At 38.6% G+C, this 15,000-nt stretch overlaps 1 protein-coding gene across 1 annotated transcript in view; it reads left to right on the top strand.

The window, feature by feature from the left end:
• The window catches only part of STIL (STIL centriolar assembly protein), a 1,728,658-nt gene that overhangs the window by 46,852 nt on the left and 1,666,806 nt on the right, over positions 1-15,000 (top strand). The window contains exons 2-3 of the mRNA XM_044085829.1: positions 8,266-8,354; positions 10,000-10,107. Coding sequence (XP_043941764.1) covers positions 8,269-8,354; positions 10,000-10,107 — 194 coding nt within the window. The 5' untranslated portion in view covers positions 8,266-8,268. The remainder of the gene's footprint in view (positions 1-8,265; positions 8,355-9,999; positions 10,108-15,000) is intronic.

The following is a 15,000-nucleotide window of genomic DNA, read 5'->3' as shown; positions in this document are numbered from 1 at the left end:
GTGTGTGCAAGCAAGGAGCAAGTGTGTGTGTGCAAGCAAGGAGCAAGTGTGTGTGTGCAAGCAAGGAGCAAGTGTGTGTGTGTGTGTGTGTGTGTGTGTGTGTAAACAAGCAAGTGTGTGTGTGTGTGTGTGTGTGTGCAAGCAAGTGTGTGTGTGTGTGTGTGTGTGCAAGCAAGTGTGTGTGTGTGCAAGCAAGGAGCAAGTGTGTGTGTGTGTGCAAGCAAGGAGCAAGTGTGTGTGTGTGTGTGTGTGTGTGTGTGTGTGTGTGTGTGTGTGTGTGTGTGTGTGTGTGTGCAAGCAAGGAGTGTGTGTGTGTGTGTGTGTGTGTGTGTGTGTGTGCAAGCAAGGAGCAAGTGTGTGTGTGTGTGTGCAAGCAAGGAGCAAGTGTGTGTGTGTGTGTGTGCAAGCAAGGAGCAAGTGTGTGTGTGTGTGTGTGTGTGTGTGTGTGTGTGTGCAAGCAAGGAGCAAGTGTGTGTGTGTGTGTGTGTGTGTGTGTGTGTGCAAGCAAGGAGCAAGTGTGTGTGTGTGTGTGTGTGTGCAAGCAAGGAGCAAGTGTGTGTGTGTGTGTGTGTGTGTGTGCAAGCAAGGAGCAAGTGTGTGTGTGTGTGTGCAAGCAAGGAGCAAGTGTGTGTGTGTGTGTGTGTGTGTGTGTGTGCAAGCAAGGAGCAAGTGTGTGTGTGTGTGTGTGTGTGTGTGTGTGTGTGTGTGTGTGTGTGTTCAAGCAAGAAGCCTGTGTGTGTGTGTGTGTGTGTGTGTGTGTGTGTGTGTGTGTGCAAGCAAGAGCAAGTGTGTGTGTCATAAGGTACGTGTGTGTGTGTGTTCAAGCAAGAAGCCTGTGTGTGTGTGTGTGTGTGTGTGTGTGTGTGTGTGTGTGTGTGTGTGTGTGTGTGTGTGTAAGCAAGGAGCAAGTGTGTGTGTGTGTGTGTGTGTGTGTGTGTGTGTGTGTGTGTGTGTGTGAATGCAAGCAAGGGGCAAGTGCGTTTTATGTTTATAGTGTATCATTTGTTAGCTATTTAACCAAACAGTAAGGAAAAATATGTTGAGTTTGATGCTTTGCAAAGCAGTGAGTGGTCCCATTGCTTCGGAGCTTGATTCTAAATTTGACAGGAGTGCAACAAAGTCTCCCAATGTAAGGAAGGAACGGCTGACAAGAAAACAGTGCATTAGTCCGGTCAGCTTCTCCGAGCTGTCAGTCACATGCAGATAATGTGTCAAATTTACCTTGGCTCTTTGACAGTTAGGGAAGGTAGGTCTGAAGGGGGAGGGGAGATGCCTTGAAGAACTAGATTTCGGCCTTCACAAAAGAAATCAGGTTAACATTTCTAAGAAGAAAGAGCAATAAAATGCACTTTTCTGTTCTGTTGCATTTGCACTGCTTGTGTTTGAAGTAGCCATTGAAAAAGGATAAAATTTTAACCAAAAGTAGGTGACTATAACACAGCAGTGAATGCCTGTAAAGTCAGTGCACTGATGGGAGATTTAAGGAAAAAGTGGCAGAGATGATGCAATTTTTTGGAGACGTACAATGCATTCTAGGATACTCGGTGGCAGACGTTATCAGAATTATTTCAAGATGCCAGACCGCATGTGGTCATGGTCAGAAATTGCGTATAAAAATATCTAAATGCATTTAATAGAACAGGACATGAGTTGGATTTAAAGGTAGCCATTGCTCTTTTCTAGAGGGCTAAAAGCTAATGATTGCCAAAAGCATGCAAGACTTTTTAACATTTAGGATAAGGTAACGGATGGGAAAAGCATAAGTAACCTTAATTTTAGATTAGGTAATGCCTATAGGTGCAGGTATTGATTTGTGGCCTCTGCATCTATTTTGAGGGTAGACTTTATTTTTTTCTTTTTGAAGAAAAATGTACTTGTGTGTTTTCTAAGTTAAAATGAGGATTGGAATGATATTTTGGTTTCATTGAAGCAAAAAGTCTTGTAATGTGACTGTCTCAAATGGAGATAAGTAACTGTAAAGATCAGACTCAAACATTAGTATGAGCATACAAGCTAAAAATCGTAAATGTACATTGAAGTTAACTGTCATGTATAATAGGTGGAAGTAATAGCTTTTTGTCATACTGGTGACTATGTCCATATTATCGTGGACTGTAAGTGGCTTTACAGGTATAGGCAAAAAGCCGAGAGTTGAATGCAGTTTGCACCCTACATTTCCCAATATAATTGTAAGAGGTGCATTTGGATAGTAAGGAAGATGTGAATTTAATAAAGGAGTTCATGGTGAATATTCAGTAGAATATTGCCAACAAAAGGAAAAGGCACACAATAATACTGTTTGCTAGAAGGTCTCAAGTTTGTGATGGAAGAAGGGAAAAAGATTGTGGTAGTAAGGGCGATGAGAAACGGTGATCTAATAAATGAAGAAGGAAGTCTGATAAAACACACCATGTATTCCTGTGAAAGATAGGTAGAGGTTAAGTAAAAGACCTGGAAGGTTTTGTTTAACTAGATTTTAAAAGAATGGAGAACACCAGTATCGGGAAGAAAGCTGTGGTGTGTTTGTCATAAGAAGGGTAGGACCCTTTAGACCCAGCATTCTTACAGACCCATTTTTATTTTAAATGAGGGTTAGAAAGTGTTTGAATGGTAATAGTTCAAAGAATGGCAAAGGTGTTACAAAATTAATAGGTATGAATCGTGGATCAGTGTGGTTTTATAGAGGTGAGTCTAACATTTGATGGGAGTAGTCTCTTCCTGTGCTTTTTTTCTAGGGTCTGGATACTAGATCCGTTAGAAGTTGCTACTTGGTCTTCTGCTCTGAGATTATAAGTAGGAAATTCTTGCCAGGGCTATCCTTCATGGGTTTGGGGAGGGCTCTTCAGCTTTTTTCCTACCATAATTTCTAGTAGCTTTTGTACTCACCCAATGCAGCGGTGATAAGGAAGGACCTAGTACAGTTGTGTAAGATCTTACCATAATGGTAGATATTCTGTTTCTCACTCTTGCAATATTCAGTTCCTCTCTTGCCTCCCATTATTTTCTGTTGTCTTACTACTAGCCAAGGGGATTCCTAATCCATTTATGTCTTATGATGCCCTTCATAGGCTGGCATGTTGTTTTTCTGTGGTTGCTCTAGTTCTCTTGGAGAATTTCAGTTCTGAGGATTAGGTGTGCGTACATTGCATATGTACCTTGCTCTTTGCATGTAGGACATACATCTGAAGTATGACACTTGGAAGGTATAAAGGCTTTGGTATACTGGCTGGCCAGATGTTGGACTGTCTTCACCAGAATGTCCCCCAAGAGGAAAGACTACTGCAGTAGTGAAAATGAGGACATCTACTGTTATGGTAAGATCTTACACAACTGTACTCTTTATTATGCATAGTAAGATACAAGTAAGATACAAGCAGTGAAAGTGTTAGTTTTAGTTTTGTATACTAGTTGGGCATGTTTTTATTAACCAGAAGAGAAGTTGTGGACAAGAATTGAAGTAATGTATTTGGGTAGGAAAGGGGGGCACGGGTTAAGTGGCATAAGTTGAACCTCCCAATAGACCAAAATGGTTCTGGATTTCCTAATTTGAATGGATACTTTAGAGCTACACAGTTAAACCTCATAAACATAACACACAAGTAGAAGTTAAGTCAAAGTGGAGTGAGATGATGATATGGGGGGGAAGGACTCGAGAAACAAGGAGGCAGAGTAAGATTTTTGGATGCAGAACCTTGAGGAAAACCATCACCATGCAGAATATTATATTCATAAAATGGAAATGGCAGAAGGTATTCTAAGAATAAGCTAACCTGGGATGGAGAGATTTTTGCAAGTAGGGGTGTAGAAAATGGGTAGGGGTGGGCTAGAATTTACTGGTGAAAACTAGCATAGAAACCAAGCTATTGGGACCTAATGACTAGAGAGGGAAAGGTAATAGAATGGGAAGAGACCCAGCAGAAGTTTGGACTTCATGTTAGAGACTGCCTTCCTTATCATGGATTGATATTGGAATATAGGCAAAGAGAAGGGGATAAGGGACTGCTAAACAAAATACCAGCTCTGTTAAGAGTTTTTAATTGAGTCTAGAACAAAAGCTGCTGTTGTGTTTTTTTTTTATTATTATTAAGGGTAATTAAAAGGGCATATAAAATATTGCATGGTAACCGATAAGAATCTAAGCAGGTTAGAAAGATTGGGCAGAGAGACTGGAAATGTAATTTAAAAAGGAACAATCTTGCATACTTGGGGAGCCATGCATATGTCCTCAAAAGTCCAGAAGCTTTATGAATTTTGCTTTAAAGTGTTTGCTTAAGTATTTGATACCCCCAGCAGACTTTAGAGGATCTTTTCTCCTGTTGATAGCAAATACTTGAGGTGCAATAGAAATGAGGGGTAAATGGGAACATGTTTTTTGGAACTGTACTATACTGGCAGAGGTAAAAAAAATCCATATAGTATAACATCCTTAGAAGTGACTGTAAAATCAAAAAAGGTGGAGGTATAGCCATTCTCTATAAATCTAACCTCCAAATTTCACCCTTTAACATACCACAATTATTAGATACCAAATCTGAACACCTATCTATCAAACTATTAATAAATAACTCCAAATCTATCTATCTATCTAATTTGCATGTATCTCCCCCTAGGTAATAATACCAACACTCTAGAAAACCTACTTAGTAACCTCTCCACCCAACTACCCCAAGAGACAATTGTACTAGGTGACTTTAACATCAACTGGTCCACTTGCAGTTCTGCCAACCCTACCAACCACATAAACCTCTTTGGATTCTCACAGTTAATAATCACTCCAACTAGAATCCATAAACCTAGCAGTAAAGAAACCACTCTAGACTGGATCCTTATTAATAGCCACCATGAAACTTGCACTCCAGGAACCCTTCCTGACTATATCCGTGACCATATGCTTACCTATATCATTACACAGAAAATCCACATTCCAAATACTCACAATATCAAAACCTCCCACTCAAAAAAAATTCTTCAATCCAGACAACTTCCTAAATGAATTACAAGCATGTGACTGGTCACCACTAACCCATCTTGAACTTGATGAGGCTGTCACCTACTTTAATACTAACTTTTTTAAAAACCTTGACTACCATGCACCATATCGCTCCACTAGAATAAGAACCAAATCTGCATCATGGCTCACAAAACAAACTAGGCAAAAGATACTCTTAAAAAATAAAATCTGGGCTAAATGGAGAGCTACCAAATATCCATCAGATCACCTCTTTAAACAGCTAAGAAATGCCACCAAAAAGGATATTCTTAGAGACAAAAAGACTACTACCTTCACCTACAACAAACCAGTCATCAAACACCTCAATAAGTTTGGTCAGGAATAAACAAACTTCTTCAGCCAGGTCACCCTACTACTCCAGATTTCCAGGTTTCAACGATAACAACTCCAACCAAATCCCTGATCTCAGAAGGCAAAATCCCTACTTTATGGAAAGTATCCCACATCATCCCTCTACATAAAGGTGGACCTTCTAAAGAGCTTTCTAACTTTCGCCCTATTGCTTTACTCTCCCCATTAGCTAAGATAATGGAAAAATGTATTCACAAACAACTACTTAACCACTTACTACAAAATAATCTACTAGCAAACTGCCAACATGGCTTTAGACCATTCCATAGCACATCAACTGCACTCTTATCCTTTACCGACTCTATAAACAAACCCCGGAACAACTCTTTTTCCTCTGCACTATTTATTGACCTGTCAAAAGCCTTTGATATATGGTCAACCATAACTAACTTCTAGAGAAACTAAAAGCCCATTCTCTTGATCCTCACGGTATACAGTGGTTCAGGTCTTATCTGGAAAATAGACAGCAAGCAGTGCTTTGCTGTCTTCACTACTCCCAGTAAATATTGGAGTACCCCAAGGCTCCATCTTAGGTCTCCTACTCTTTTTTCCTTATTTATCAACAATTTTCACATGAATATACCTCAAGCCACTTGCATTCAATATGCAGACGACTCCACCTTAATCTGTACTGCCAAGGATATAGCACCTCTCCACTCCCTCACCCAAACCGTTTTTCATAATATTTAAAACTGGTTTATGCAACACTGCCTCCTCCTCAATCCCAAAAAAACGAAACTACTCATTTTTACTCCAACTCATAAATTACCTAGTCCATTCTTCTCTATAACCTCTAACAATGGCACCAACAAAACTGCAGATACTACAACCCGCCTACTAGGTGTAACAGTTGATAATTGACTTGGCTATGATGACCGCATCAACTCCACCATAAAGTCTGTTAACCAAAAACTTGGTACCCACTATAGAATTAAACCCTTCCTTACCCCTTCTGCAAGGAAAACTATTGCCCAGACCCACCTCATTTCCACCCTTTTTGTATGCCTCTGTTATATATATCAACCTATCCAAAAATAACCTCTCTAAACTCTCTACCTGTTTATAATAGCATAGCTAGATTTGTCACATGCTCCCCCTTTAAAACTCACCACTGCAGAAACCTCAAACAACTCGAATGGCTAGAATTGCAAAAGCACACACTCTGTCAACAACTACTCGTCACTGAAAAGATCCTATACCACCCTATTAACACCCCTATCCTCAGTAATCTAATTACACCATATAAAAAATCTAGCTACACTTCGCTCAGCTAATAAACTTCTAGTTTCTTCTTTTAAATCTAACAACAAAGCTGGTGATTCACTTTTCTCAAACACTGCAGTAAAAACTGGAATCAACTTTCCCTCTGAATTATCAACCCTTGCTTCAACTTCCCTCTTACATCTTAAAGAGCATCTGAAAACTCATTGGCTTTGTCCATGTACTAACCCAGACTGATATCCTTTTCCCCTTCCTGCTTTATTCCTCTAACCTATGCCTCCAAAACTAATTATTACTCTTTTCTTCACAACATGACTATCAAATATAACTTCTTTCTTTCTTAACTGAGTTGTGCTCATAGCTTCTAATGTGTTTGATATATTGTTTAGTATAACTTTTACAAAATTTTTTATAGTCTATAATTTTTAGTGTTCTGTTGAACAATGCTGTCTCTGTATTGTGCTTTTATCATGTCCTTGTATAATTTTATTTTGTCACTGTTCATGCTTGGAGCTTTTCTCCCCGGGCCTCTACTGAAAATGGACATATATCCAGCTAGACTAGCCCGGTCAACAAATGTAAAAATAAATAAATAAATAAATAAAAATAATGTGTCAGGAAAGTGGGGGGAAGCAAATGTGTGTAAAGGAATGATTCTTTTGAGCTGGAACAAAAGATCTGAATAGCCTGACTATAGCAAGGCCTTTCTAAGTTTAATGCTATTGGCTGTCAAAAAGGCAATTCCTAGAAAACTGGTCAAAATCTAAACCACAAGTGTAACTGGGAACAAAACCTGCCGAATAATGTTCGGTAGGAGAAAATAGGTTAAAGGGAAGGCAGGAATTCAACAATTTAAGATTGGATTAGTACTAATTGTTAGAAAAAAAAGTAAAATGCATGGAATTTTTGAAGTTTTTAGTATGGCATTTTTCTGCTGAAGTATGCACGTCTGTCGAAATTGATACTTTTATTTTATTTTTGTCTTAGCAGCAGTTACCATGAACTGATGTTATAAAACCAAAGTACTGCAGACCGCCCTTAACCGAACCTGTGGGTACATTTCATGGAAAAGCCTTGGCGCATCAATGCCCTCTCTTTGAGAGAAGGGTGGATGTCTCTTTAGTAAATTGATATTTTAAACTTGCTGGCTGCCACTAGTTGACAATTGATGCTGCTTTCTGTGGGTATTGTATGATCAAGGTGCATTACTGGAGATTAGACCCTCCTCAAGTTGGTAAGAAGTGGGAAGGTTTTTAGATGACTGCACTTACCCACTTGAAAACTCTTAACTGTCTTGTAAATGAGCCAGATATACTAGAATTTTAAAGCTAAGCTCTCTGCCCAACTAAGGTCTGTATGTGGTAGCAGTTGTCTCGTGGCTAGTGGCCAGCAGAATCTTCCAGGGAAATGGCTCTAGCACAAATTCCTTGCAGTTTGGCTAATCATTCTATTGCAGCAGCCATATGTTTTTGTTAATAAGTGTTCTTTGTGTGTGCCCATATAGACATTTATTTAAACTGTTTAATTCTATATGAATGTGTTGCATCAAAACTGAGTGCACTGAGGGTAGCAGACTGAATAGCACTATTTACAAGAGTAGTAATTGTATCTGGGCCAGCCCACTAACCTAATTAACAAGTAAAAGCAAATAATTAAAAATGTTCTTTTCTTTATTCCCATAGAAAATGAGTATCCCATTGAGTCTGAGGAACTGCCCTTCTCATGTAATGGAGTCTGCTTTCATCATCAAAGACAGCCAAAGGTCTCCAAGGTAAAATGTCTGATGCATGGTTAGAAATTAGAATTCTTCTGCTGTGATAATCTAACAGTGTAGAGTTTGGGGTCGTTGCCTGGTACAAATTGATCTTGCAGGTTTGATTCCCAGCTAGAGTGCCATCTGTGCAGAATTTGGATGTCCTGTTTGCGCCTCAGAGGATTTTTGCACTGTGGTCAGATTTGCTTCTACATCCCAGACATGGTATAGGTGAAGAAGTTTGTCTTCCAAATTAACCATAGGGTTAAGTTTGCTTTGTGCATGTGTTCTGCAGTTTACTTGTGTTTTGTACAAGATTAGTTTCTCTACTTTGTTCCTTTTGAATACTGTAATATCCCTTGGTGTCTATGTATGAGTAAATGTTATCTTTAGAATGAATTGATGTATTTATGGTTCTGTTTGCAAATGGAGTGAAGGATGCTATGTGGAAGAATTGAAAATGTGCTTCATGTGTGCGACTAAAGATCTGTTCTAACACGTGTACAAAGAAATGTGTTGTTCTGTTGAATTTTCTTTTCTTGTGGAATAAAAACTGGCAATACTTTTGTGTTTGGTATGCCACGAAACACCATGTAATGAAACTTCTTGCATTAAAAAAGTTTACATGCAGTTTGCGTGTTTTGTGTATTAGGCAGGCTATTTTGTGTTGTCTGGTATTTAAAAAAACAAAAGGTAACTGGAGACTTTGAATATTATGTAAGAGACTGGAAGAAGTTGGGCTGACTTATTTAATACTACCATGGGTTAAAATAATGAAAGGTGTACAGAACATATCGTACACTGGAATTTCGTCTTGTATCATTTTATGGGATTCTCCCAAATCGGCCTGCCATGTGGCTGATTGTTGTGAATTTGCCTATTTGTTTTCTAGTTGATGAGTGCTTATTGTGGTGCAGCAGTCATCCTGGCAGCCATTAGGGCATTTAAAGGGTCTTGCCCTACTACTCTTTATTGCATACTGCTGAAGTCCACAAGAGATGGATGTGCAGTGGAGCAGTGCAAGGGCTTGTCTGTCATCTGTAAAAGTTGATGCTAGATCTGTAGTTCCACCTTAGACAAAGCATGTGCATCCATCTCTCTCCTGTCCACCATGAATTGTTGGTTGAGTGTATGATTTGCATGCACATTATGGAGAGGAAATATAATTTTCACTGTATATCTTAACTTTATTGTTGAAACTTTACAGAACCTATTGTAGCTGCAGTGATTCAGTGATTAAACAAGGGACGGAAGCTTAAATGATGGATTTTTGAAGGCTTCTAAATATGTTGAACTAGATGAAATTCATATTTCATGTAGATGGTGGACAAGTGCAAGGGCCTCCTTTAAATCCCCCATACAATTTGTGCACAGGCTTATAGGAAATTACTATCTTACAAGCTTGAAAGTGGAAATCTGCTTTGTTACTAGAGATGACATGGTTGTGGCTTTAATCGATAATCTGTGATATATGCGAAAAAAGAGATGAAACAATCTTTAGGGTCTTTTCTTCCTCAGCAGTCTGAAGATGTGCAGATTAGGAACTTGATTTTCTTTTTGCTGTTCGAAAAGTGTTGGGTGCATCCAGTGTTTCAGTTGGATATTTTTCTGTTTTACAGACAACAAAACTCTTTATTGATACTCTCTCTTGTCATCTTTCCAGGTCTGCAGACAATGGACTGGTGTCCTTAAGCTTTCCTAAATCAAAAATTGCTCTCTGGGATCCCACACCGGTTGGTACTGCTGTTAACCTTCATCTTGCCCACTACAGGTAATTGCTTTATAAACTTTCTTTACACTTGGATTAATTACAAGATTCAATTTTTTGAACACCTTTATTGAATTATCACTTGTGACATAAGCAAACTTAATATGGTTTGATTACAAACATTATACATCACATGTATTGTTATATATATCATATAATCTAGGCAACATCATTACTCCTTTAAAACATTTTTCTGCATATATTCCCACAATTTCCACTTTTTCTATGTATTTTACTCCTACCTTTTTCTAAAGAGCCTATCTCTTATTCTTTTATCTCTGTTAAAATATTCGCTATTTCAAGTATAGCTGGTTTAGATTTTGATTTCAGTTTTCTAGTAATAGCTTTTTTGCTAGCCACCAGACTTTAAACTTAACAAGGCCTTACTATATCTAGACAATTCAGATCCTATATCCCAGCTCAGAAAAATAATTTCCTTAGTTCATTTGCCCAGTATTCCTGACAGGACTTTGTAGGAAATTTTTAAAGTCTGCCAACTCATTACACTCCAAAGCTACCAAGACACCAACCTAGTCATACATACAAGAGCTGCTGAAAAGTGAGGAACAAAAACTGGCAATAAAATAATCTATCAAAGGATCTTTAATACCAAAAAGCATTAAGCACTTTCATCCCTCCTAGTAATGGGACTTCTTCAGAACTAAAAATAGTTGGCACGAAGCGATATTTAAAGCACATTCAATTGGGGGATCATACGACATTCCATCACAAATTACATCAATTACCAAAAATTGTAATTATTAAAATGAATATTTTACAGTAATAAGTAAACACTTTGTTACAAATATAGACAAAAATGTAGTAAATAACATATAAAATGTTACAACTTAGCTGTCCTTAATCTGCGAACACTACTTAAAGATGGTATAGCATTCAAACAGGGGGAGGGGGGGGTTGGCATCCAGCCTTAGCTGTCATAGCAGTTGACTATCTTCCATCATGTGTTCCCATGCACCACCTCCTGGAATTTGGAGACACTTGTTCCAAGATAAATAAAATCTTTTATTGCTTGCACAATGTAACTTATGTTATACAATGCATTATCATTATGACTTTTCAAATCATAATAATGTTCATAAATGCGTTTTTTTAAGACTCGTTCTGTTTTACCAGTATAGCATGAATGACAATCCTCACAAAAGGCAAAATAACTCCAGCTGAATTGCAATCACAGGTTCCATGTAATTTAGCTCATTAACCCTGAGTACGGTCTCATAGCGCCTCTGTGGTTGAATCGGAGCGCTCTGTGAGGCAACAGGAATTGCATGATGTTACACCAGAGTGCCTTCAATTTTACAGTCCTATTTTAGCTCCACTGTTTAAAAAGTAAGTTGAAAAAAAAGTAACTGAACTTTCAGTTACATTCTCAACTTTCGGCATGGAGTTGTGTGATGCTAATATTGGTCTTCATTGAGAAAAATTCCTGTCAAGTGCTGTACTCTGAAAGTAGGTACTGTGGAGGAAACTACGCCTGCATTCTAGGTGACGGAACTGTTGTAATCCCAGAAATGATGGCTACCATGTAAGTGTGAGACATTAAAAGTGCAACCAGAAGAGATGTCTTGGCACTGAAACGTCCAGAGCTACAACTACAACAAAGGTAGAGAGACTGGAGAGCTGCCATTTTGTCCATGTATTTTACTTTTCTTTTTTAACTGTTAGTGGGAGTATGACTGCTGCTTTTAGTACTGAAGCTCACTCGCTCATGAAAGATCAGTTATTCGGTCAAGGAATGCACTCTCCCTACAATAAAACTTTGTAATCCATTTTTGCGAAAGTGGAACTTTGACTGCTCTAAATAATGAATCTGTGGACTATCTTTGTAGTGCTATGTGCTGAAAGATGCATAGTATGCAGATGATGCAGCTATCTTTGCATTGCTATGTGCTGAACGCTACATAGTATGCAGATGCAGTTAACGGACAAGTTCAGACACTTTTGCACAGTCATTGCTCCAACAGGGTTTTGCCATACTTGAAATTTTGTTAGCCGACTATCGCCTTCTGTTGAATGTGAGTAAATGCAAATGCATTGTAATCTATTCTAAACATTACCAATGTACTACAATAGTCATGACAATCGGATATTCAGAGGAGTAGAGACTGTATCCAGTATAACAACATTATTAAATATTTGGGGGTTCCTGTTGGCAGTACACTTAGCCTAGGTATTCATACTAGCAAAACAATCCAACTGTAACCCAGCTTTGAGATATCTCTACTTTGTTAGGTATCTTGTCTTGGTAGGTATTAGTTGTCTAGCAACTCGCCGAGGATTAAATTCACTAAATAATGACATGCATTTACATTTCAGACTTTATATCATTCAGAAAATTATACTAGGCTTTGTTCTGATCTCTTGTGCCAAGAGGGTGAAGTATGATAAAACTGCACACTCTGCCTACAGGGATCCAAGTTTTCTCTCTCACTCCATGGCTGTGACTAACTGTCACGTTCCTGCACTTCGAGAAATAAGCACTAGATGGGTTGTGTGGATGAGCCGATCTCGCTGTATACCAGCATCTCATTTTCAAGGACATTTCCTTTTTATTTTTTTAAACAATAAGGTTGCTAGATGTCCCTTTTATAATGGGATACTCGCGGTTTAAAGATCAAGATCGTGCATCTTGTTGCTCGCACTGACTGCGACCGTGAAAGGAAGTGTCCAGGTTTGCTGACTACATTTTACATTAGTGACTGCTGTCATTAAGCAGTTAAATAAAAGGAAAAAAAAAAAACACATGCTGACCTTTTCAAGTCATTATCTTCCTAATCTGCAGTCTGTTGGTGTGTTGAGGGCTGTCTGGCTGTTCTCTACTAGGTCCGTTCTTGAAACGTGAAGCACTAATTGGCTGAAATCTAGGTATGTACTGTATCAGAGTCCATAAAAGCACTGTACAGCCTGCCACTGTGAAATGTCTTCTTACTTTTTCAGAAGAGAGAGTAAAGTATTAAAAATATTTTATTTTATAAGACATTGTGCTTCAAAGAAACTGGTTTAGCTGAGAGAGTACAAAATTGCTGCAGGTATTGCTGTGATCAGAAACATAGCTTGGGTTCATGCACCTAGGCAATGAGACATTTCCCTCTGGTACATTTGGTTGAGGACACATGGCTGAAGCAACATTCAGCTGCAGAGAAATATGACTGTTGTGAATTCCCTGTGGGCAAAGAGAAGTACACACAGCCATGCCCTCAGTTTTAATAACAAAGTGCATGGGGCCAGAAGTAGTAGTGGGTGCTGTGCTCAACGTACAGATCATGCTTATGTAACTACAACATGAAGACATGTGGTGCAGCATGGAGGCAATGGTTCTTGCTACTGTAGTCACATGTATGCTGTAGGTATAATACTCCCTAGACGCTGTGAAGGTGGTATTGGTCTACACACAGCAATTATAAAGGCACTGTCCATTGTACATTGCATTTTTATTGCTACGAACATGCCCACCAGACAGCCTGCTGCTAACTGCTATACTGCCCCCTGTCTTATGTTACTTTGCGTGCCATGGACGTCATTTCCCCCCTATGCATTTGCTTATTGAAGATGTGGACATGGCACCATGTTTTTTTTGCCCACAGAGAATTCACAGCAGCCATATTTCTCTGCAGCTGAATGTCACTTCAGCCCTGTGTTCCCATTTACCACAGGTTAGGTGCCTGAACTCTGATAGCTCTCAACCAATCAGGGACAAATATCAACAGAATTGTGCGGGACAATCAGGGACACTTTTTTTTAAAATATTACTAATAATTACAGACAATGACACAATGTGAGGCACCTTCAGGAGCATTCTGCAGTTTTGCTTGCTTGCTGGTTAGAAAATATATCGTATAATGACAGAGAGGAAAAGAGTAACAGAGATATAAAGATACTACTCTCTGATCTATTTAGTCATTTCTTGGCTTGTTTTATTTGCATTTTCTGTGTAACAAACAGATTTTTTCCTCATTTTTGGATTGTTTCTCAAATGTTGTTCTCAAATTGCCGAAGACGTTTTATTCCTTAAATAATGGCACACATTTGAGTATCAGACATTAAATCATTCTTAGAAAATTCATGTTAAAACTCATTATACTAGCAACTTTCTACATTTTATAATGGCAATATTTAAAAGCTCTGTATTTTTGGGACTTTGTCCCCACCATTATTTTAATCTTTGTCCAGATTTTTTGTGCCAAGAGGTTGAGAGGTATGGTGGTAACAGCCCTTTTTTAACCCTTATGGCTGTGGATTTGTATTTGCAAACACTGTCACTACATAAAGTACACACTTGCAGATCAGCTGCCTAAAGGACCCGATCTTAGTGCTTACCCATCTGTTAATCGGACCTTCTGTTCCCAATCTTTAGTGGCAGTTTTTCTCATGCAGATAATTTTGTAAATATTGGCAAGACACTGGATTCATCTTTGTGCATTTATAACGGTGCTCACTGTCTACAGGAGCAATCCTTTCAGTCTTTTTTTTTTCTTATTACAGTCATCAGGGTTGATTGGGATCGTACCTCTGAAGTATCTAGAATTTTGATTTATATTATGTCTGTTTCTTGTAAAATCTGTATGTCAGTAAGAGTTCAAGTCACTAAAGAGACAGCTGAGTTTCAGACTTCATATCCTTCCAAAAATGCATGCCAATACAGAATGTGTTGTTCTAGCAACTTTGAAAGTTTCTGAGAGCAATATTTAAAATCTGTTCGTTTGTGGTTTTGTCTGCAAGCACAGGGTCAGAAATGTACTAGCCAGGTTGAGAGATGTGGGCCCAAGACCAGGTTGTGATGTCATTATGTGGCACCTTTCAACCATCCTTAGTTCAAGCAATTAGCGGCTCAGTAGAGGTCAAAGATAACTGCATACAGCTGTATCGGTAGCATAGAAT

This window comes from Protopterus annectens, chromosome 10.part0 (genome assembly GCF_019279795.1).
Source record: "Protopterus annectens isolate FY-2018-M chromosome 10.part0, PAN1.0, whole genome shotgun sequence".
NCBI lineage: Eukaryota > Metazoa > Chordata > Ceratodontiformes > Protopteridae > Protopterus > Protopterus annectens.
This window is presented reverse-complemented; position numbering and strand designations above follow the sequence as displayed.